General features: G+C 49.2%; 3 protein-coding genes and 2 long non-coding RNA genes across 10 annotated transcripts; 1 reads left to right on the forward strand and 4 right to left on the reverse strand.

Moving 5' to 3' along the window:
• LOC120712232 lies at positions 1 to 3,049 on the forward strand. 3 transcript variants are annotated; one of them, XM_039997993.1, is made up of 3 exons: positions 1 to 1,246; positions 2,155 to 2,331; positions 2,618 to 3,049. In XM_039997993.1, exon 1 carries the CDS (start codon positions 105 to 107, stop codon positions 1,179 to 1,181), a length of 1,077 nt encoding a protein of 358 aa, XP_039853927.1. In that variant the 5' UTR covers positions 1 to 104; the 3' UTR covers positions 1,182 to 1,246; positions 2,155 to 2,331; positions 2,618 to 3,049. The 3 variants fall into 3 exon arrangements, with proteins under 3 accessions (XP_039853927.1, XP_039853931.1, XP_039853919.1); XM_039997997.1 differs by having other exon boundaries at positions 2,622 to 3,049; XM_039997985.1 differs by having other exon boundaries at positions 2,155 to 3,049.
• Positions 3,050 to 6,432: 3,383 nt separating this feature from the next.
• On the reverse strand, positions 6,433 to 7,153 carry LOC120712258. The gene is made up of 3 exons (XR_005690821.1): positions 7,077 to 7,153; positions 6,843 to 6,923; positions 6,433 to 6,735 (listed from the first exon to the last, which is right to left on the reverse strand). It is a non-coding gene; the product is annotated as an uncharacterized LOC120712258 (long non-coding RNA).
• Positions 7,154 to 7,214: 61 nt separating this feature from the next.
• LOC120712251 lies at positions 7,215 to 8,575 on the reverse strand. 3 transcript variants are annotated; one of them, XR_005690819.1, is made up of 4 exons: positions 8,139 to 8,575; positions 7,745 to 8,032; positions 7,337 to 7,521; positions 7,231 to 7,265 (listed from the first exon to the last, which is right to left on the reverse strand). It is a non-coding gene; the product is annotated as an uncharacterized LOC120712251 (long non-coding RNA). The 3 variants fall into 3 exon arrangements; XR_005690813.1 differs by having other exon boundaries at positions 7,215 to 7,254; positions 7,337 to 8,032; XR_005690812.1 differs by having other exon boundaries at positions 7,337 to 8,032.
• A 3,664-nt stretch (positions 8,576 to 12,239) lies between these two features.
• On the reverse strand, positions 12,240 to 15,106 carry LOC120712265. 2 transcript variants are annotated; one of them, XM_039998023.1, is made up of 7 exons: positions 14,625 to 15,106; positions 13,943 to 14,519; positions 13,698 to 13,823; positions 13,514 to 13,585; positions 13,336 to 13,401; positions 12,805 to 12,843; positions 12,240 to 12,680 (listed from the first exon to the last, which is right to left on the reverse strand). In XM_039998023.1, the coding sequence occupies exons 1-7, from the start codon at positions 15,086 to 15,088 to the stop codon at positions 12,489 to 12,491; spliced, it is 1,536 nt and encodes a 511-aa protein (XP_039853957.1). In that variant the 5' UTR covers positions 15,089 to 15,106; the 3' UTR covers positions 12,240 to 12,488. The 2 variants fall into 2 exon arrangements, with proteins under 2 accessions (XP_039853957.1, XP_039853966.1); XM_039998032.1 differs by lacking the exon at positions 12,805 to 12,843.
• A 426-nt stretch (positions 15,107 to 15,532) lies between these two features.
• Positions 15,533 to 20,012, reverse strand: LOC120655851. Its single transcript, XM_039933827.1, has 4 exons — positions 19,979 to 20,012; positions 19,300 to 19,698; positions 16,857 to 16,903; positions 15,533 to 16,758 (listed from the first exon to the last, which is right to left on the reverse strand). The coding sequence occupies exons 1-4, from the start codon at positions 20,010 to 20,012 to the stop codon at positions 16,651 to 16,653; spliced, it is 588 nt and encodes a 195-aa protein (XP_039789761.1). The 3' UTR covers positions 15,533 to 16,650.
• Between the last annotated feature and the right edge of the window lie 708 nt (positions 20,013 to 20,720).

The raw sequence follows: 20,720 nt of genomic DNA on the forward strand, positions 1-20,720 counted from the left end.
TGGTATTTCCGTCGCGCAAACGCCGCCGCAGACCAGGAAAAAAAAAGCCCAATTCAGATTGCGATCGCCGCCGGTCGCCGCCCAATACGGGGATTGCGATCGCCATGGCCGCCACGGGCTGCTCGGACCTCCCGCCGGAGCTCCTCACCGACATCGCCGGCGGGATCGCCGAGCTCGCCGACATCGCACGCTTCCGCTCCGTCTGCTCGTCCTGGCGGTCGGCGGCGCGGGACGCCGCGGCCGCGCCCCCGCCGCAGCCGCCGTGGCTCCTCCTCCCGTCCTCCCCGTCCCGGCTCTTCTTCTGCCCCCGGGAGGACCGAATCTACCCGGACCTCCGCCTGCCCCGCCCCGCCGCGGACGCGCGCCACCGCCGCCGCCGCCGCCTCTACGCGTCCCCGCACGGCTGGACCCTCGCCGTCGACCCCACCGACCTCGCGGCCTCCCTCGTCCACCCCTTCACCGGCGCCGCCCGCCCGCTCCCGCCGCTCCCGGCTTTCTTCGCCGAGACCGACGACCTGGCCTGGGACTGGTCCCCGCACGGCGTCATGGCGTCCTGCGGCGAGGGCCTCCTCTTCTGCGCCGCCGACCCGCCCGCCGCCTCCTGGGCCCCGATCCCCGCCCTGGCCGACTGCAACACCAGCAGCATCAACTACGCCGCCGGCGAGTTCTTCGTCTTCGAGGAGGACGTCTGCCGCACCACCGTCGTCGACGCGCTCACCCTCGACGTCTCTGCCGTCGTCCCGGGCCCCGCCGTCGAGCTCCCCTCCGAGGCGCGCCTCGTGGTTGCCGGCGAGGAGCTCTTCCTCCTCGTCAAGTCCAAGTGGATGTACCTCTTCGGCGACGACGTCGACTTCTCCAAGGCCTTCCATGTCAACCACCGCAGCGTCGATCCGGCCTGGCAGGAGCTCGACGGCATCGGCGACCGCGCGCTGTTCGTGGATTCCCTCCACGGGTTCGCCGTGCCGACGGCGGGATTTGGCAATCTCGAGAGCAACACCATCTACTCGGTGAGCAGCAAGGAGGTGAGCAGCAGGCGTCCCACCACGGTGAACTACAGCGTGTCGGCCTTCAGCCTGGAGAGCCGTACCTCCAAGAAACTTGCGTGCCGGCTTAACGGCCGGGAGATGGCCATGCGTGGCGAGACGCCATCGTGGATCATACCAAGCTTGGTTGAAGGCTGAGGCCGCGTGCTTGGAAGATCGTCGTTATTGGGCAATCGATGTTGCTACTTGATACATGGTTCTAGGTATATTCTTCGGTGTCACACCTAGATTAAATTTCTCTCGGTTCAGCACGCAGTCCATTATACGTGAGTTATATTTGTTGGCAAACTTACCTCAAATTCGGAGGTAAAATTCAGCATCCTCTGTTAATGTTTAAGTTGAATAAAGTTTGTATCCACTGTTAATTTCAAGTTGAATAAAAGTTGGTGATGATGAGGATATGACAAGTATGCTTATGGCCAAACATGGTGAATGACATGAAGATGAAGGAGACTTATAAGATTTTCCAAGTCGAGTAGAAGGTCCAAAGCTTATCCGGTTCGATTTCTCAAAGTGGAGGCCCAATAAAACTCAAGTGTGAGTCCGCATCGGAGTCCAGGAGTAGTCCGCACTAAAAATGACGCCCAGGTCGCATACGGAGTTCGTTTTGGTCGTTCTATGTATGACTGGAAAGATAATTTCAAGGAGCTTTCAATGTCACCGGTTTCAAGCCCAAATTCGTTAGAAGTCAGCGGGAATCGTCGAAATAATATAACGTCCAGAATCTACCAGGGCGCTGTGCCGCCGTCTTTTGGGCTGTTGTCCCATGTATCGTGTCGGGCCAAGCGGCCCAAGTGGTAGGCGCCCCTTGGCCATCTCCAGCAATCCTAGGACGTCCCTTAGGGTATGAACTCAGTAGCCGCCGCCTAGAATGATGGGTTTTGTTTAGTTCTTGTGTTTTTCTTCGAGAAACAGAGATTAATTCGTTGTAACTGTGGCGACAAGTCCTTTTACAGTGATTCAGGGTCCTCATTCTTGATCTCCTCCACTGTGTCGATTAGTCCTTTGGAATTGAGTTCTTGAACCCCTCTTGTGATTCGCTTCATCCATATTTGTAATATCAGATTGCGTGTTTACATCTTCTTGCTTGTGTCCTTTGATTCGCTTGCAGGAAAAGTCTTCTCGTCGAGGTCAATCAAGTTGTGCTTGGTTGATAACCAACAGAGTAGTGGTGTAACGATTGCTTGACTTCGAATCGTGCTGATTAGAAGCCGGATCGCCAACGTCACACACTCCATCAATCGAATTTACCTCTACATCTCGAAAGACCGGGCCTACTCCTCATCAGGTGATGTGTTGAGTACTAGAGTTCAGTATATAATATTATAATTTGAGAAATACGGTTACATATCCAATATTGTGGACCTAGCCACCTAGGAATATACTATCAGGTACACTTTTTGATTATTGAATGTCCTTTCCTGTCTCGTTTTCCTGTTTGAATGGTCATTTGCCAGTGACAAATAGCACAATTTGCTTAACTTGCTACATGTTGTGCCATTGGTGGTCCATTAAGGACTTTTTGGGTAATCACTGTACTCCCCTCTCTGACTCTGCTAGATTTTTTTTTTAAGCTAGACTCTGCTAGATTCGTGGTGAAGCTTTTTTGTGATTTGGCTGCGATGATGCCATCCCGGGGAGGAAAATACTCAGAAAATGACGTGCCAATTCTCCGGGGTTAGGAGACGGACAAGGATGGGATTAAAGGAAAGGATGACAGGGAGATGATGCATGGGCGGCGGGGAATAGCTGCTGATAGGATTGCTTGTGTGCGATAATGAAACAAGCACCCGATTATCTACCATTATTTCCTCGAGAACTTATAGAAGAATAATCACCGGTTGTAATCGAGTCTGACTCGACGATGGTAGCAGCAGGCAGCAGCTAGCGACATTCGTTTGCTGTCGCGTGTGGTGTAAAATGGGCAATGGTTTTACTTTGTTGTCTTAAAGAGAGCGTTTTATGCCAGTAAGTTCTTCTAATCAACAGGTACAGGAAAGCAGCAATCTTAGTTTCCGTGAGCTACAAGAAATGGTCGCGGCATGGCCATCCTTGCGCTCTTTTTTTTCTTTTTCTTTTTCTTTGTATTTAGATAGATGAGTACAAACAATGGGCAATAACCTTTGCTTGATTTGGTTTCTCAAATATTATTATACAGATGCAAGTGAGATTTGGAGCATGAGTGTCTGAAAGTAAATGGTTAAAAATTAATATGTAAAATGGATATAGATGGAGAAACTGAATCGATAATGTTGAACATTTGAATTTGAAATAATGCATATGAGAATCTTGATTTGATATAGCTTTGATAACTTTAAAGGAAAAACTTAATAGAACAAATGCTTTGCACCTAAGTCCCTCCCTAATTAAATGTGAGATGGATAGTATATGCGTATGCAGAAAGTAATAGGATCTACCCTTTGTACTGAAAATACACCCGTTAATTTAAAACCTTGTAGGATTGCAGAGTAATTCATGATAATCTTAAAAACTGTGAACTACAAAGTACAAGGAAGAGTTCTATTTGTAGTATCAAAGTGGAGGTTTCAGTCGTTTTCTTGGTTGTAGAGCTTCCGTAGAAATAATCTCGACCAGCATAATGCACAAATGATCGAAAACACGATTTATCTGAATCATTAGGCAGCGAATGTATATCATCCTTTGTGTCCATGGTACGACTTTTGGAAGGAACCCATTGCGGTTAGCATGACATCAAATTAATCTTTGTTCAGTTGAGATTAAAACATCAAACTAATCATTGTTCAGTTAATTTTCAAGTATGTCATGCCCTCCATGCTTCTAAAAGTAAAATGATCAATCCAAAGTTGTGGATATCAAAATTGGAAGTTAAAAGTATTTATGAGTCGACAAAGAGCTTGTTTACAGTGGTTGGAAGGTACCGATGGTACCGTGCGTTACCAATGTTCTCCGTTATTCCTGACCATTGATTAAACATATTAATAAAATAGTATTTTTAATTACTAAATAATTAGAGAAGGGTATTATAGTAATTTATCATTTAAGATGATGTTAACTATATCCTACATGATTCCCAAGATTCATCTGGGAATGTAATTATTCCCAGGTCAAGGTCGAAGATGGCAATCAAGTGCCATTTGCTCTAATCCTGGCTCGGTACCTGCCGATAGGTATGACATGCAGAGGCCTAAGCTGATTTGTAAGGACAAGTTGTTGAAGCACCTAGATGTGAGCACAGTCACAATCATGTTGATGTTGACTGAACAGCACCATTTCCATGACCTCAAGGAGGCTTGCCTTAGTTCCTTCTCCTTGTATGCTGAAAGCGATTGTGGCAACTAATGGCTTTGATAATCTGAGTAAATGTTGCGGTGCTCTAAAGCAGTTAATGTGCAAGCTTGCTGCCAGATGATTCAGAAGCAAATTTGGAGCAGAAGTCTAAGGTTTCAGTAATGATAATTGCAACTATCTATAAAGAAATTAATGGCTAAGCTATCAAGTAGTAGTCAGAAGTTATAGTTTTTTGAGAGGTAATGTGCTGAAAAGCATTCGATGTAGCTATGCTTTCTTTTGTTTCATGGTTGTGTGGTGTCATGATGCTTAGTTTGACTTATTCCTTTCTCTCGCTCCTTATCACTAAGTACTGTCCAACAACTTTTGATTGATTTTCTAAATATGTAAGGGAGTTGCGGATATCAATAATTTCCACTTCGTTTTATCATGTCATCCTTCCCTCCTTCCTGGAGGTACTCTCCTGGCTTACATATCTATCCTTATTGTTTCAGTTGAAGTAAATTTTCCAATATCTCAACAAAGGTTATTGCATTTTTATTCCCTGGCTAACATACTATCTAAATTATTAATGTAGCAGAGTAAAATATTTTTTATCATGTATTCCTACCACGTAGCTATGATCAATAGACATTGCTTTCAAAGAAGAAATGGAGCAGAATTGGGCATTGGATATAGGCTCTAAAATGATAGCTTGTGATTTTGATCTGCTATATGACTAATGTGCCCTAGGCCTAAGCATGCCTACAGTTATTCCTTGGCTGGCAAGCTCAAAGATGGCGTGGCAACACCAGGCCCATGGTTCAAACTGAGCAATCATCTCACAGAGGCAATATATCGAACACTTGTTGTGCATATGTGCTGTTAATAGACAGAGGTGGGTAGGAGGGGACGTACATAGCTACGACTGCAGACCGGTCAAGGGGCAGGATAGGCGAGCATCATAGCGTGGTGGAGACCGAGATGCGGCGCGGCAGCTGGTTCTCTGCTCCTGGCGTCAAGTCTCGTCTAGTGCCGGTCGCCGATGGAGCCGAGCTTTGCGCGATAGCAGCCGCGGAGAAGGGGAAAAGCAGACGCCACCAGCCGGCCTGGCTTCGCGTGCCTGCATCTGAAGGGGAGGGGAATCGGGCTGTTGAGGGGCAAGAAGCGCAGCGTCGTGGTGGCTCGGCGTGGGTGCTCGTCGGGCATGTCTACTTTGCGGCTCCTCCTCCTTTCTCCGCGGCGGCCCGGCGGGTAGCTCGGCGTGGCGCGGGGGCGTAGGCGGACCGACGGCGTGGCGGCCTAGCGGGAGGCTCAGTGACACGGTGACTCGACATGGCTGACCGTCGCATAGCTCGAAGCTGCAGCTCCTCCTCCTCCGCGGTGGTCCGGTGGGGAGCCCGGTGCGCACCGCGCAGCGCGGCCCGCCGCAGTTTCGCTGCTCGCGATGAGGAGGGAGGTGCAGGAGCCGACGGGCGCTCGGACTGCGGGTTGATTCAAGTGAAGCTCGAGGGGTTTTGTGGAAAACATACTCGCTTCCGTGGACTGCGGGTTGATTTCTTCTGAACAGAGGGCTCTTTTTGAAAAAAAGATAACGTGCGATCCAGGCTGTCCATGGGCCGATCCGACGGCTGAGGCGAGCCGCGCTGACGTGGCCACTCTGGTTGTGCACCTTTTGGTGCAGGAATCGTTTTTAGAGACTAGAAACGCCACGCAGCCTTGCTGCGCGAGACCTGGTTTGTACCATTTGTTTGTATTATTTGAAACTTTATTTGATACATGGAAGAAAAATGTAATTAGATTGATATAACAACTAAAAGAATTTGTACATTGTACCCAAACAGCTTGCAAGTTTGTGTGGCTAGCTACATTCATATCTCCACAGTTATGATGATTGACCGACTACTACTTGTATGAAATTCATGTACATTAGACAGCCCTTTGAGATTGCCCATTGTAATCTGCTAACTCAGAAGATTTGACGCAAATGCTCCAACAACTTCTAAGTAGTACCTTCCCTGTTTGGACATCAAAGTGAGTCTGAAATTAGAAACTTCTAAGAACCCACCTGACGAACTACATCATTTTTCCTTTTGTTGATTTGGTTCCCAAGTTGAAAATAAATCGCATGCGGTGCATGTGCAAGAAAAGTAAATATATTTTAGATTTGGTAAGACGATGGGATAAGCTCTGCTTACCATTGGTATCAACTATTAAATAGTTACTGTGTAATGTACATATCCTTACAAAGCGGATTGGCAAATTCTAAGAGCATGCGAGGACAACTTTGGTACTCCAGAGAGTAAATGCAGGAGTTTGATATGGCACCGTCCGAGCTATGTCATCATCTGAACTGTCATCTAAACTGCTGTCATTATCAAGAACTGTTCGTTTTGATGGCCCTGACGGCCTTGGCTCTGGCCCAGGTAATGCCTCCTTATCCCTGTATTCATGTTCAATTTGATCAAATATTGAATTTTGTAAATGTCAGTTTCACTGGTTAAACTCTAGATGCAGCGGTGGAGCACATCACGATATAAATTAGTTTACCTGAAATATTTTCCCGAGAATTTTCAAGGCCATTGCTCGGGCCTTTAGATCCTCTTTCTTGACATTGTTTTCGTAAAGCACCTAAATAAAAACCCCATTAAATAAAATAAGCTTGGTGTGCAGACAGTTTCAACAGATGAATCTAGAATAGAAAAGTACTCATAGTCCAGACAGTTGTAGGCACTACTTAGTACTTATCATACCGTATGTAATCAGATACCTCAAGATACATACTATTTCACAAACATGCAGGAGAGTCATTTCAATTTGCACAACCTTCAGCTTCCACAGTGAGCTCATCATCAGATCCTTGTTCATCCTCATCTGAAAGTCAACATCCTACTCCGTGGCATTGCATCCTTGTTACTCTGCCGGCAGGCGTCCTCTTGCAACTGCAAAAGTTGCAGGGCTCCTGCATTTCTCCTTTTGCTCTCATCAGTTAGCAATTTTAATCAGCAGAGCACAATCCACTACGGGAAAAAAAAGTTGCTCACCTTTTGCTGCTGTGATCTGTGACTTCCATAGGTGCCCCTTGTTCCTGACCCACTCAGCCACGAATGGCACTCCTAGGTACATGGCCTTCTTGCCAAGCTCCTTTGCTGCATGTCAAGAATACACATATCCGATGGTGCGAAGCTTTTTGGATCAGAAAGCGCAAATCATGCTTGTCCATTCAGAACTACAAAGTTGTCAAATTTTCAGGACCACCTCTTATATACGCTGGTAGTATATGCATTGTGGGATCTAGCTTAACCAATGTAGCGTGTTATCAAGGGAGCTTTCATATTACTTAGTTTCTGTATGATGGGATTTTTATCTACAAACAATTCATCTTTTACATAAACTATATTCTGAATGTGGCTTCTTTTGCTGTTGTTAATGTTTATTTCCTGTCCACACACCATTTGATGTTAGCTCCTTTGCTGCATGTCAAGAATACATATATCCGATGGTGCGAAGAATATCCAGTCCAGATGCTGCAAATGGACATTTTTTCACAGTGAGTTGAATGCTAGACAACATAAAAGTACAAATGGTTTAATAGGATCAGAAGATTGACAAGTGCTGGAGAGTCTCTTCGCCTCAGCTTCCACACGATTAGCGAATCCTTCTTTGTCACCACGAACATATTGGGAGAGGAATTCCTTGAGGAATCTAGCTAGCTTTTCCTCTCTTTCCCTTTGTACATTCTTGAACACAATAAAAATAGAATGAGACCAACATTATTATATCAAAATGTGGAGTGCCTAAATATCATTAGTGCAGAAATAGCCTGCCTCATCGGTCAATTCTAACCTTGAGCCTGTCCTGAAGCTTTTAGGGGTTGTCGTTGTCGGTTGTCATCTCAGTGGAGGCCATTGTTGCCATTGCAAGATGACCAATGTAGTCCTCGAACAGCTCGCTCCCGAAAAGGAGGGTGAAAAAAACAGTGCCATCCAGTATGTTGTCCCTGAAATATTTGACAACCGAGATTGATCCATTGTATAGGACCATTCTGGAGACATTAGCTCAATTTACTCGACTCTCGGAGTTCTGAAGTTCCAATTGCTGCTGCGTTATACTATCCTCTCATTTTCATTCTTCTTTTTGGAAAATATCAAATGCCAAGAAAAGAAGGCATGATATTGTCCCTTCAATTGTAACCAGCTGTACCCACCATCTTTCTTAAGGCTAGCTCCTTTCATCAGTATTCTTATCTCAGCAGCATCTTTCCATTTACCACAAGATGCATATATGTTCGAGAGTAGCACATAGCCCGCTGTATTATCTTTCTCCAACTCATGAAGTTTCATTGCTGCCCTCTCACCTATCTCCTTGTTGCTGTAAGTGTTGCAAGCACTCAGAAGAGCTGACCATGCACTTGCTTCAAAGTTACTTGGAACCTTCATGAGAAGCTCTTCGGCTTCTGTCAAACGATCAGCTCGAGCTAGGACATCAAACATGCAGGTGTAGTGCTTCTGTTTAGGTGGGATGCCATGTGCTTGCATTGCTTCAAAATAATGTATGGCTTGTTCCACCAAACCACTGTGGGAACAAGCAAATAAAATAGCTAAAAATGTATGCTCATTCGGTGATATTCCATTTGCCATCATATTCTCGAACAACAAAATAGAATCTTTTGCAAAGCCATTTTCTGCAAGTCCCTGAACCATGGCAGTCCAAGTGATACTATTTTTTTCAGGCATTTGATAAAATATCCTCTTGGAGCTGTCCAAATCCCCTGACTTGGCATACATGTCACTGAGTGCAGTTCCCATAAAGATGTTATGTTCGATTCCAAGCTTGACAATCTTAGCATGAACCATCTTGCCCACCTCTAAAGAGCACAAGTTTGCGCATGCAAGAAGAACACTTGACAGGGTAATTTCTCCCGGAATCTGCCCTGAAGCCGACATTGCACTGAAATATTTTAGTGCATCAACAAATCATCGATTTTTTGCGTAACCAGAAATCATTGTATTCCATCAAGCTGCGTTCCTTGCAGGCATATTTTTGAAGAGCTCATCTGCTTCCACCATTTTGCCGTTCCAACTATAACCAGAGATAAGAGAGTTCCACCATACTATATTCTTTTGTGGGAGAGAATGAAATACATCATCGAGACTTCGAGAGGGGAAAAAACTCAGCTTGTCAGGACAACACGCATTCACTCCGCTAAATCGAGTCGCTGTCCAGCAAGAACATGAACTGAATCAAGCTGCAGTGAGGACCCGGAATTTCTCGGCCGCCTGCGGGTCGTTGGGATTCTTGTATGGATGCACCTGCCTCGCCTGCAGCGGGGGCGAAGCCTGCGCGCGGCGCCGTGTTGCCCTGCGCGGCTGCGCCTCTCCCCTCGCTCTGTCCCTCCCCTCTCTCTCTCCTTCTCTCTCTCCTGCGCCAGTTGGATTCGGCGGCGGCAAGCCGGGAGCAGGCGGCCGGAGGTCGGGCCGGCGGCGGGTGAGGCCCCGTGCCGCGCGGGCGGCGGTGGCCGGCTCGTGGGGGCGCTCCCCATTCCCCTGCGCTTTCCTGGCGGCGGAGCCGAGGAGAGCCGGCGGCGCGCGAGGCCGGCGGCGTAGGGGCGCGGCGGCGAGCTGCAGGCGGCGGCGGGACTCCTGCACGAGGACCGGGCCTCGTGGCGCGCGGAGGCCGGCCGGCGCGTGGACCGGCGGCGGCCGGTGCGTGGGGGGGCGGTGGTTTCGGCCAGCGGCCACGAGGAGCGGGCCGCGGGGAGGAGGGCCTCGCCCAGCCGTCGGTCGTTGGTCGCCTGGACTGCGGGTTGATTTCAGAAAACTTTAGGGGTTTATTGGGAAAAATTCTGAGAGAGGATAGTGGATGGCGGGTTGTATTTCTAGGAAGTTTGAGGACTTTTATGCAAAATGACCGGAAACGCAAGATCTGGCCCGTTCGTCCGGCTGATCCGACGACTGAGAAAAGCTGGCGACGTGGCCTGCTTCTCTGATCTCGGAATTAGCCGAGAATCGTAGGGTAAGATATGCCGCGACAATAACTGATATGTGTGCTGTGATGGTTTAGTTTTTACTATTTTGTGTCGGGTTGTCCAATCGAATAGCACCCGTCAGTGGCTCAGTGTTGCGTGCTAAGCATGCCTGGCCTGCTACTACTCCATATTGGGCTAGATCAGCATGCCTGCGTCCTCAGCCTTCTCGAAATACTGGGCTAGGCCTTTCTTCAAAAAAAAATACTGGGTTAGGCCGGAGCATTGGTCCACTAAACATTGAGCATGGCAGCCGTCTTCAGCCGCGCCGGTGCGCTCGGCCTCTGAGCCACACTGGTTGTACGCTGGTAGCTTGGGCTTGGGCTTGACCATGCTGGAATTCGGCGTGGGACTGTAGAACAAGGCCGGGCACGCTCAAAAAAAAAACAAGGTTAGGGGCTTCGGGTGGGTCATGGTTGCACCTTGAGGCCGGTGCCACTTTTCCTTCTTCAAGGCTTCCAGAGTTTCTACGTAGTACGTAGCAGTCTGTGATGGTGAGGTACATGGTCCGAGTCTCTGAGATTGTACTCGGCGCGCCACCTCTGCGCCCAACGACACGCCTTGTCGCTCTATTTCATCGACGCTGCCCGCCAAAGCCTGGCGGCCGCGCGCCCTCCGATCCTTGGCCTGGGGGAGCAGGCCCTGATGCAGCTCGCTCTGGACCTGGAGCGAGAAGGAGACGGCAGGTCGGCAGCCAGCGTCCACCACTTCGGCACGGGCGCACCGCAGCTGTGTTACTTTCCGACACTCACAACACATAGCCTTCAGCTGGCTGCGTCGTTCCGAGCTTTCTAGCGTTGGCATCGCTCGTAGGAACTGCTGGGACTGCAACGCGCTCGTGTACGCGACTGCGCGTGTGATAAACTCCGTACACTGCACGTCTGGGACATTGGAGCGGCAGGAGGAAGGTCGGTTGATGCAACAGTGTAGTCAAGACTCAAGATGTCTTGAGATCCTATAATAAATTCTTTATAGTAACAAAGAACCACCAGTTCATCAAACAACAAACAAAGGATGTTGAGGCTAATTCCTGGTGCTGTGGTGCAGCATCCTTAATTACGGCTGTGAGAGCATCTCCAATAGTTCCCTATTTCTCTTCTCCATCTTTGATTTTTTGGAAAAAGTCAAAAAAATAGTCTCCAATGGTTTCTCATCCTAATTCCCCATCTTCTAACAATTGCCAAATTGATCTCTCTTGTGCGTAAAAATACGCAGCCTTCCGAACTCCCGATCCTCCTCCCTCGTGCGTTTTTTTCTCGCGCAGGCTTCTTCCCGCGCGGCCACTCCTTCGCGCCGTCGCCATCGCCATCGAGAACAAGCTGCGCCGCCGCCGTTCAGGTATAGAATTCCATCCGTTTTTTCCATTTTCTCCAGTGTTGAGTATAGGCCTACGGTAGCATGTGTTCGTCGCCTTCGCATTGGGTATAGGCAGACGCGTTCTGTGGTCGCCGCCGCCGCCGTAGGCCTGCGTATGGCCGCCCTGCCCTTCCTGCCGGTGTGCTGGGCCATTGATGGCCTGCCCTTTTCCTTGCCTGAACTGCACGTGGGTGGCCTGCCCTGTTCCTTGCCTGACCTGTTCCTCCAGACAATGTCTGCCGGCGCCGATCAGCAGGGGCGGCGGCAGGAGGTGCTCGCGAGGCAGGGGCGGCAGCAGCAGGCCAGTTCTCGCACTGATCAGAGGGCCGGCGGCTGCAGCTTGCGTCACGATAATCAGCGAGGGGCAGCGTCACAGGGAAGGGCGGCGTCACGTCCTGGCGCGAGGCAGGGAGGGGAGGGGCAGCGCGGCGCGACGATTTCTGTTTTTAGGGAATACAAATGGGAAACTATTGGAGATGAGTTTATTTTGCCTCCCTATACCTATTTAGGGAGTTGGTAAACAATAAGATTTGGAGAAAATATATTGGGAACTATTGGAGATGCTCTGAGCAGCTAAGGTCGACGCCGGTTAATTCAGATGATTTCTTCGGCACTCATTAGTACAAATAATCAACAAACACAAACGCTGCAAACTAAAACCAAATTAACAACCCCGTGCGTCCTAGTACAAACTAGCTACGAACCACAAGCACCGAGCACCGTAAGCAGAGATCTACTGCTGCGACTCCGAGCAGAGCCACCGATCAGTAAGCAACTCTTCATCAGCTGCTACTGGCAGTCAGGCGACCGAGGTCTCATCGGTAGAGGCAGCCCCTGTACGCCGGCGTCCAGTAGTCCATGGCGGTGCCGCCGTCCCGGTAGACCTCCGGGGTCCACGAGACGGGGACCAAGCAGAGGCCCCTGTCCCGCAGGCCCTGCTCCGCCTGACCCTGCTGCTGATCCCCCTTGCACGTCTCCGCATGCTCAACCACCCATGGAAGGTTACCCTGCAGAAACAGAAGCAGCGGCAACTGGGTCAATAATTCTGCAGTCCTTTGCATTGGGTACACATAGCTTCTGCTTCTGGGCAACGGCGAAGGCATCTGGAACATTTGCTCGATCGATCTGTACCTTGTTCCTGCTCGAGTTCGTGTACGGCTCGCTCAGTAACTGCACGGGGGGAAAGAAAGCAGGAGATGCGATCAGCTGCATGCGTAGCTAGCTCAACTGAAAAAAGAGAACGAGAGGGTCCTGCGATCGCGACAGGCACAAAACTATGCAAGCAGCAGGCACTGTCTTTTTCTCATGTACAATCAGTGGTGTGTGCGCGTGGGGCACGACGGGATGAGAACATTCTCTGTGTTCATTCTCCTGGGCCATGACTAGGAAGTCCACTGATGGAAAAAGGAGGGTCCAACTAGGTCAAATATCATATGTGGAACCAGCTACACCGTCGTTGCAGCGATTCATTGTACCTCTGAAGATGCGTGTGTCTGTGCGTGCGTGTTCATTGCTCATGCATCTGTGGTACAGTACACACCCTTTTGCTACTAATGTCAGGATGAGCATAGGAATCTTTTACTTTTCCGGAAGCTTTTATAGCTAGGTCAAAATGTGCAGAGCAATGCGGGCGGTTTGGGAGTAGTGGACTTATTTAATTACCTGCACTTGTTCATGTAAAAACTTGATGTACTTGATCGTCTCGAACAGAACCGATGCTGTATCAGTCTGAAAAAAAAATGAAATTATATACGAAATGGTTAGATTGAGGCATTCTTTCGCAGCTTCTCTGCTTGCACAGAGTAAATTCCAATACACAACATTAGCCACATGGGAGTACCTTCCCGAATGGCGAAACGATCTGCTGCAATGCTGTGATCTTCTCTCCTATCTTCACTTTAGGCACTTGTTGCTGCATTTGTTTTTTTTATTTCAAATCATCATTTCGTTGCATTGACACGCGAAATGGAAACGATCGATTTTCCAAGTTAATTTAGTATCGCGGTTCTCATCTTTGTTGTTACCTTGGGAGGAGATGGTTTAGAGCCCTCTTGCTTCGACTTCTTCACGGTGCTCGTCCTCTCCTCGGACGGCCGCTTCTTCCGGTCACTCGCCGCTCCGCCGCCGCCGCCGCCGCCGCTACTCCTTGCCTGCAAGAAACACATGCAAAAACAGTTCAACTCTGCAAAAGAATAGTCCACGAATAGCTGCCATCACCCGTAGTTCATCGTCCATTGGCACAAATAATTTCAAGCATTTCAAATCTTACCGACACAATATCCTGTTCTTGTTTACTGCTGTCAGACAGATTGCTGGATCTCTTCAGGTGCGGTTGCGCGGATGATGTCGATTCTGCGTTTGATCTGTAGCCGCTGAAAGAGCTGAGATCCGGCAGGCTCCTCATGCCAAAAGAGCTAGCCTCCATTGCTCGACCCTCCTGGCAAATCTTGTCAAGTGCTATGCCTGAATAATCCAAACCAGAATGCATGCCAACAGTACTAGCATTTGAATTCAGTTGCTGAAGAAAGGAAGCCATGGCCGGGGCCGCAAGTTGTTCTTGCTGCCGGTTGGTGCCTTCCTTCATCTGATGGTGGTCTGAGTAGGGGTAGCATGCCGCCATGTTCATCTCCTGGTGCATACCAGGAGCAGTACTCCCAAAGAACAATGGCGAGCCGCCGGCGGTGGCCTCGTACTTGATCGGTGCAACATCGGAGCCTGCTCCGAGACGCCCTGACAGCGCCTGCGCGGCGTAGTGACCGGAGGGGACGTCCTCGAACATCTCCTGTGTCACGTTCTTGGACGCGAGCAGGTCGAGGAAGTTCTCCCTGTAGCACGTGCTGTTACTTCTGAAATCGTCAGAAACCGTCATGTTAATAATTAACCTCCATGATTTTCACAGCAAGAGGCATGCGATAGAGCGCTATTATTAAGAGGGTCATCAATACACTCACTGCTCGCCGTGCTGGCTCCATGCGTGGCCGTGTCCATGCTCCGCCGAGGCCGGGAGGCGCAAGTCCGGCGGCGACGAGGCGTCGGTGGCGAAGGCCGAGCCGCCGGAGCCGAGGAGCGCCGTCGCCGCGGTCCCGGAGTAGGATGAGCTCCAGGAGGGGAAAGAAGGCGCCGACGGGGAGGCGGTCTGCAAGGCCGCGGCATGCGCCGCCTGGTGGTACTCCCACATGGTGGTCGCCGGCGGCGAAGTGGACGACGACGAGCTGCGCCTGCACACAGCCGACGACGACGACGAGCCGCCCTGCGCCTGTAGGTCGGTGGCCTCCTGATGATGGTGCGGCTGGTGCCGGGGCATGAAATACTGGAGGTGCACGGCGCCGGCTGCGTGCAGGTGCATCGCATGTGTCCACGGATCGAAGGAGGGGGCCGGCGCATGCAATGGGGCCGTGGACCAGAGCTGATTCATGTGGGGGCCTATTTGTAGGGCGCGCGCTTGGAATATGTTCCGGTGGGGTTTTTGATCGAGGATGATACGCCTGCCGTCGTCAGCGTGACGCGAGCATGCGGCGAGACACCATCGAGAATTTTGCGGGGCTCTTTTCGGTTTTCAAATACACGCACTAGCCAAATTTTAAATGAGTAGTACTTCGATATTAATTAGATCGTGTGAATACAATTATTCTCTCGTTTCAGTGTCACTACGAATTTGCTCTTGATAGAATCAAGCGCTAACCATTGCATGACAGTTTTCGCTGACATCTCACAGTGCAAGAAGAATCTAGTGTTTTGTAGATGCTGGAGAACGAAGCATGACTTTTAGAGGTACACCGTGCACATAACACATCAACTTCATGATGATTCCAGCACAGTCGCAAATGGCCAGCGTAGAACAGAAGAGGATAAAGCCAAGTTTGAAGCCTCCAGAGTGAGACGGCAGCCAGAACCTGACAGCCTTAGCATATTAGATGATGGACGACTGAGGTCGATGGTCTACGAAAGGTACTTCAGTTCTCATAGCTCACACTACGGGACTAACCGAGGGGTTCCCTCGTGCATACATTTAGTGGATTTCAATTTTCAAGCAAAACACCAAAACTTGTATATCCAGTACCTTCTAAACGAGCTCTGTAACACGACCATAACTACCAACCGATCTCGACCTCCTCCAGTTTCAAAGAAAACTTCTTTAGTTTTTACCGCTTGACCTCAAGAATAAAGGTAGTCATTAGAATTTTCCTTTTTTGCATCATTATTAGGAGCTAGTCCGAGTCAAGTTCCATCACTATAGATGCATGAGCTTTGTTCTCTAACGCAAAAGCATCCAGTTGCAATCCCCATGCCAACCATATCCTTCTCCGAACATGTTGCATTGCCTGCACCAAATGATTCCTGCGAAGATAGATGCTGCTCGTACTTAGTAGGATGTCTTTCAGAGGGTAGGATCTACGCCATTCATGCCGACATCCCGATTAAAAGGAGCCACTCATCCTTGAGACGTCAGATCACGTCACTTTAGAATTCGGCGATACCCCAATCCCAGCTGACTTTCTCCTCGGCTTTCACTGTGACCAAGTCAGGTGATTTATCATTGCCAAATGAAGCCCCAGACAGCATAACTCAGCTTCAACCGTTAAAGAGGAGAATATTCCTAGACAACAGTAATCAGTGCCACTATGCTTATATAGTCGTCCTGGCACTTGAGTGGGTCAGCCAGCTTGAAATCTTCGATCATTGACCCTCAGAAAACAAGTCCTTCTCTGTCGTTTACGCATAGTTCCCTACGCTGTCTCTGCACTGCGCCACCTTGCCCTGTTCCTTTTACTCGGTGAGCATTGGAGCAGAGGTTGGAGCGCAGTGGAAAGGGCTCGCCGTAGGGTTGGTGAGGGACGGTGGTGGCGCTGGCAGTGGATGAGGGCAAGGTTTCAGGGCTGCAATCACTTGCTCTCTGACTCCTTTGAGTCACTTAGTGTGTGTGAATGCCAGGAAAGCATGGAGCTGCAATCTGAACACAGCAAAATCAACAGCGGGTCAGCTGCGGAAAGGGGAACAGGCAAACAGCATAATATTTTGTTTGCCTTTCCGTAATTGAGGAACCCCATCTCTTGTCAGGCTAGTGGTTAGGCCTGTAACTGTGACCTAAACAAATGGGCAATTGAGTATATTTATTATGACTGCACATAACTCCTGTTAACTCGACATGTTAACAGAAAGGGAGAAAAGGAAGTAAAACTTGCCTTGAGATTGAGAGGGAACCACCCAAGCCACACACGTGTTCCTTCTCCTTTTTGTTTAGAATGAAAGAGTTAGGAATATAGGAATGTCATGGAGACAGGCTAAGTAAAACATGTAACATGTGACCTTTTTATTGAGAAGAAGTACTCTGCATATTACCACCGAAAAGAAACTGCACATTCATCTACAGCATGGGATTGAGCTATTATTGTAATATCACATTCAGGTTCCAAATAAAACTGTTACTTGAAACTGAAACTGCTTACAAGATGCTGCGGCTGTACAGACTTTTTCATGAAGATGAGACTATGAGCAGTCGGCTAGTGTGGCTATTAATTAATCCGATCAAATAATGAAACTTGAATTGAAACACAAACTGACCACTGGTATAACTCACCACCGATCAGACTCTGGCACGTGGCCACGTAAAAGGCACATAGTGGACTACAAGCTAAAATCGTGTCCCATCACAAGCAGCATGCCTCAGATAGCCTTTCTTCAAATCAATGATATCCTGGACCCCCCTTAGATTCTAGAAAAATGAAGGACAGGCCTGGGACTTATTTAACATAACAAGGGATCTTCAGTGGGAACAAGAATTGCTCATGACACTTGTCAGTATAAGAACATTTGGTCCGCATTCAAATGTCAGAATGATTCACCTCTCATCTGTCAAAATTTTTAAAAAAAATACAGTACTTTTTTTTAGGAATTTTAGACTTGCAAGAGTGGTGGCTTCCTACCAAAAATTACGGTGACATCCACTTGAACTATAAAATCCTTACAAAACTCATCACTGATCACCGCCCTGATCTGACCCATAAATATTGGCACTTTTAATAATTGAAAGAGAGGACGGGGAGGCGTGCACCAATAATACTCAGTAATCTAATTGTGCTGGGGTCAGCTACCTGCATTTCGCTTTCTCCTCGACCTAAAGGAATGTTGTGAAAGGGACAGTAGCAACTTCTCAACGTGTTCTCATTTAGCAGGGGATAAACTTTGGACGGCATTGTGTTAGCAATACCGCCAAGGTGTCTCCATTCGTGGTGCAGGACACTCATTCTGCACTCTGTCTAGTTTACTCAGAAAAGCATGGACATGAGAATTTTCCTTCCAAGGCTCAAAGTTAACAGTGTCAATTGGTGATTGGGGGGTGAGATGTCAACCTAAGTGGGGTGGAAAGTTTTCAACTTGAACTTCGACAGGAGACAGGAAGAATCACCCTCCCTACCCTATCTACATTTACAATATGGTTAAGAAGACAATTAACAACTACTTCAGGCCCATCACGCCTGCTAATAAAGCTACGCAAGTGGTAATATTATACGTGCAAGAATGACAACATAAGGACCCTTCACCTTTAGGAAAGTTAGAGAGACAAAACAGGGATAGGCAGCATTAAGCACGCGCAGCATATATTCTAATAGAAGAGGAAAAGTGGATCAGGAGGAGGTTCTGTGTACGGTGCACCTAATGGTAGGCGGGTAAAGGAGTACCCTTTGTTTACTCCAAGTTGACCTTCACTGAAATGTGTCAACCACTAGAATAATATAAGATAGAAGCTTGAAGGCAAGGACAGACAGCTTGCTCACGCTCAATTTGAAAGATATCGAGCGTGAAGGTTGCCCACTAGCAACCCGAATAGGTTGGTGGGTGCTGACAATGATAGGTGAAAATAATATGTGCCATTGTACCAATGAGAATTTCTAGGCTCTGTGTTCATTCATATGTGACAAGCTATGGGACGGTTGTAGGTTAGTGTTGGACTCTTCTTGAGCCTTTCTCTGTCGTGATATGGGACAGACTAAAATGGTCACCAAGTCAAAGGCGTTGACAACTCTAAACGGGAGGATGATGGTCAAAATGCCAATCATGTCTCTTGAAATGTTGAGGTGGATATCATCTTACAGTATTGTGAGAATATAAATCAAAGCAGAAGATAGTGGCTTCAGCTCCGTCACCAGTCATAGCTCGACAGTGAAAAACTGAAATTGTACTAAAGGACAGAATAGTAATGCATTATCATAACGGAATTGCCAGTTCCATTATGCAAACACAATAACACATTCTGGCTATGCTCCTATAATGCTTCATAAAGATCTCTGTCAGCGGCAGCTGATTTAAGCAGTACATAAGTCAGCTGTGCGCACAACGGAAGACCTAAGAAATGAAGTGTGAAAAAACCAGGTGTCAGGAAGAAAAAAAAACCTGGAGACAGCAGAATGCTGCAGCCCAGCTTTTTGCACCTTGTTGAAAGCATATTTATTCAGCAGCCCGACAATACTCTAAGCATTTCTTAAGATTGGTTCAGTAACTCCTAGAAGTAAAGCTGAACCAGAATTAGATGACGAGGGAAACATTGATCCACTAAACGAGCAAACGAGCACTTGCGTCAGACAACCAAACGGGCAATTATTACTACAGATGAGAAGAATGCCATACCACACTCGCCGCAGAAGCCGGAGCATCCTCGCATCTCACGACGCCCACGGTCGCCGAGTGCGCTTCCCCCTCCGTGCTGCCGCCGCAGCCCGATTGAAGGCGGGGGCGCGCGCCCGAACTGCGCGGCCGGATTCCGCGGAACGAAGCCGCTCCGATACGGATCGCACTCCTGAACTGCGGTCGCGGAGGGTGGCGGCGCTGCGCCGCTCCTCCGCGAGTCCGCGAGCGCGGCTCCGGCGCCCCCCGCGCGCGCCCTGCGTGGCTGTGGCTCCGGCGAAGGAAGGCGCCGCGGCGGGGATCCCGTCGCTGGCGGCCGGGGCCCGTTCTGGACCGCGCGAAAGGCCGCCGCGCGGGCCTTGCGTGTCCAAGACACACGCGGACTGGACTGGACTCGGCTGCCTGTTAACGCACGGGCTGGACTTGTCGGCCTTGTTAACGCTCGACTCGTGGGCTCTGCCACGCTGGGCCCTTTCTCTTTCTGACGACCGGGCGGCCTCTGTGACTCGCCCTGGCCCAGCAGCTAACGCGACAAACGCCGGAAGTGGACAGGAAACCCTTCCCGTTCCCGTGAGCGGGCCATGATGAGATGAGACACGAAGGAGGCGGGTCGGTGCACGCAGCACGCACGTAACGACCCGTCCTTTTTGAGGCGCCCTGCCCATTTTTACCTGACACCCACGTGGCACGTTCACGCCGTTGTAGTCCCCTAGCATGCGTTCGCGGCCATCCCCATCCACCCCTCTCCGTCACGCCAGCTACCTTGTTCTTGTGCCGCTAGCTAGCGCCTAGCTCCCTCGGCCCTGTGCTGTCGTGCTCGTGCATGCCTGCCACACTGCCAGATAGGCCGGGACGCGACGCTGCGCCGGAGGGGAATCTTCTCGGTGCTGCGTTGTGGGCTGGTGGCCCCGCGTACCGGAGAAGATGGGCTAGGGCCCTTCGACCGCCCCGCCCGTGAACCCGCCAGAGTCCGTCACCCCCTGTGACCACCTGGTCTTTGTCTTCACGCTCGCGGAGGATTTAGGTAACTTGTAGCCCACTAAATATTTGCTGTACTAGTTAAAACTGTGTTGAACTTGCATATTCTGTTGCTTTGTTTTAATGAAATGGGGCGAAGCCGTGGGCCTTTTACTATATAAAAAAAATCTGCTGGAGCCTGTAGCAGCTAGCATGCATGCCTGCCCTGGTGATTGCTGAAAAGACTCGCGAGATAAAAAAAGGACATTATTGGTCATAAACGGTCTAGCATTGTCGCGCGAATCCGTGGCATGTTATTGGTCGGGCCCTTTTCAGGCGATGTGTATATATACATAAACAGTTATACCCTACGTACACTACTTGCGTTTTGAGGTCACAGGCAACAATATAATAATGCATGGTGTGGCACTCCTCCTGTGTCTGTAGGGTACGGCGCAGCGAATTAA

This window comes from Panicum virgatum, chromosome 1K (genome assembly GCF_016808335.1).
Source record: "Panicum virgatum strain AP13 chromosome 1K, P.virgatum_v5, whole genome shotgun sequence".
NCBI lineage: Eukaryota > Viridiplantae > Streptophyta > Magnoliopsida > Poales > Poaceae > Panicum > Panicum virgatum.

Bases quoted from the DNA above. Each gene is read 5' to 3' on its own strand.
- LOC120712265 (XM_039998023.1), bottom strand. From the start codon at position 15,088: ATGAATCAGCTCTGGTCCACGGCCCCATTGCATGCGCCGGCCCCCTCC. The intron at 13,402-13,513 runs GTACTCCCATGT...TTTTTTTTTCAG, and splicing joins TCGTTTCGCCATTCGGGAAG to ACTGATACAGCATCGGTTCT. The intron at 12,681-12,804 runs GTACAGATCGAT...CTGTTTCTGCAG, and splicing joins CGAACTCGAGCAGGAACAAG to GGTAACCTTCCATGGGTGGT.
- LOC120655851 (XM_039933827.1), bottom strand. From the start codon at position 20,012: ATGCTAGGGGACTACAACGGCGTGAACGTGCCAC. The intron at 19,699-19,978 runs GTGGGTGTCAGG...GTGCGTTAACAG, and splicing joins CAACGGCGTGAACGTGCCAC to GCAGCCGAGTCCAGTCCAGT. The intron at 16,904-19,299 runs GTATGGCATTCT...CTAAACAAAAAG, and splicing joins CGGCTTCTGCGGCGAGTGTG to GAGAAGGAACACGTGTGTGG.
- LOC120712232 (XM_039997985.1), top strand. From the start codon at position 105: ATGGCCGCCACGGGCTGCTCGGACCTCCCGCCGGAGCTCCTCACCGAC.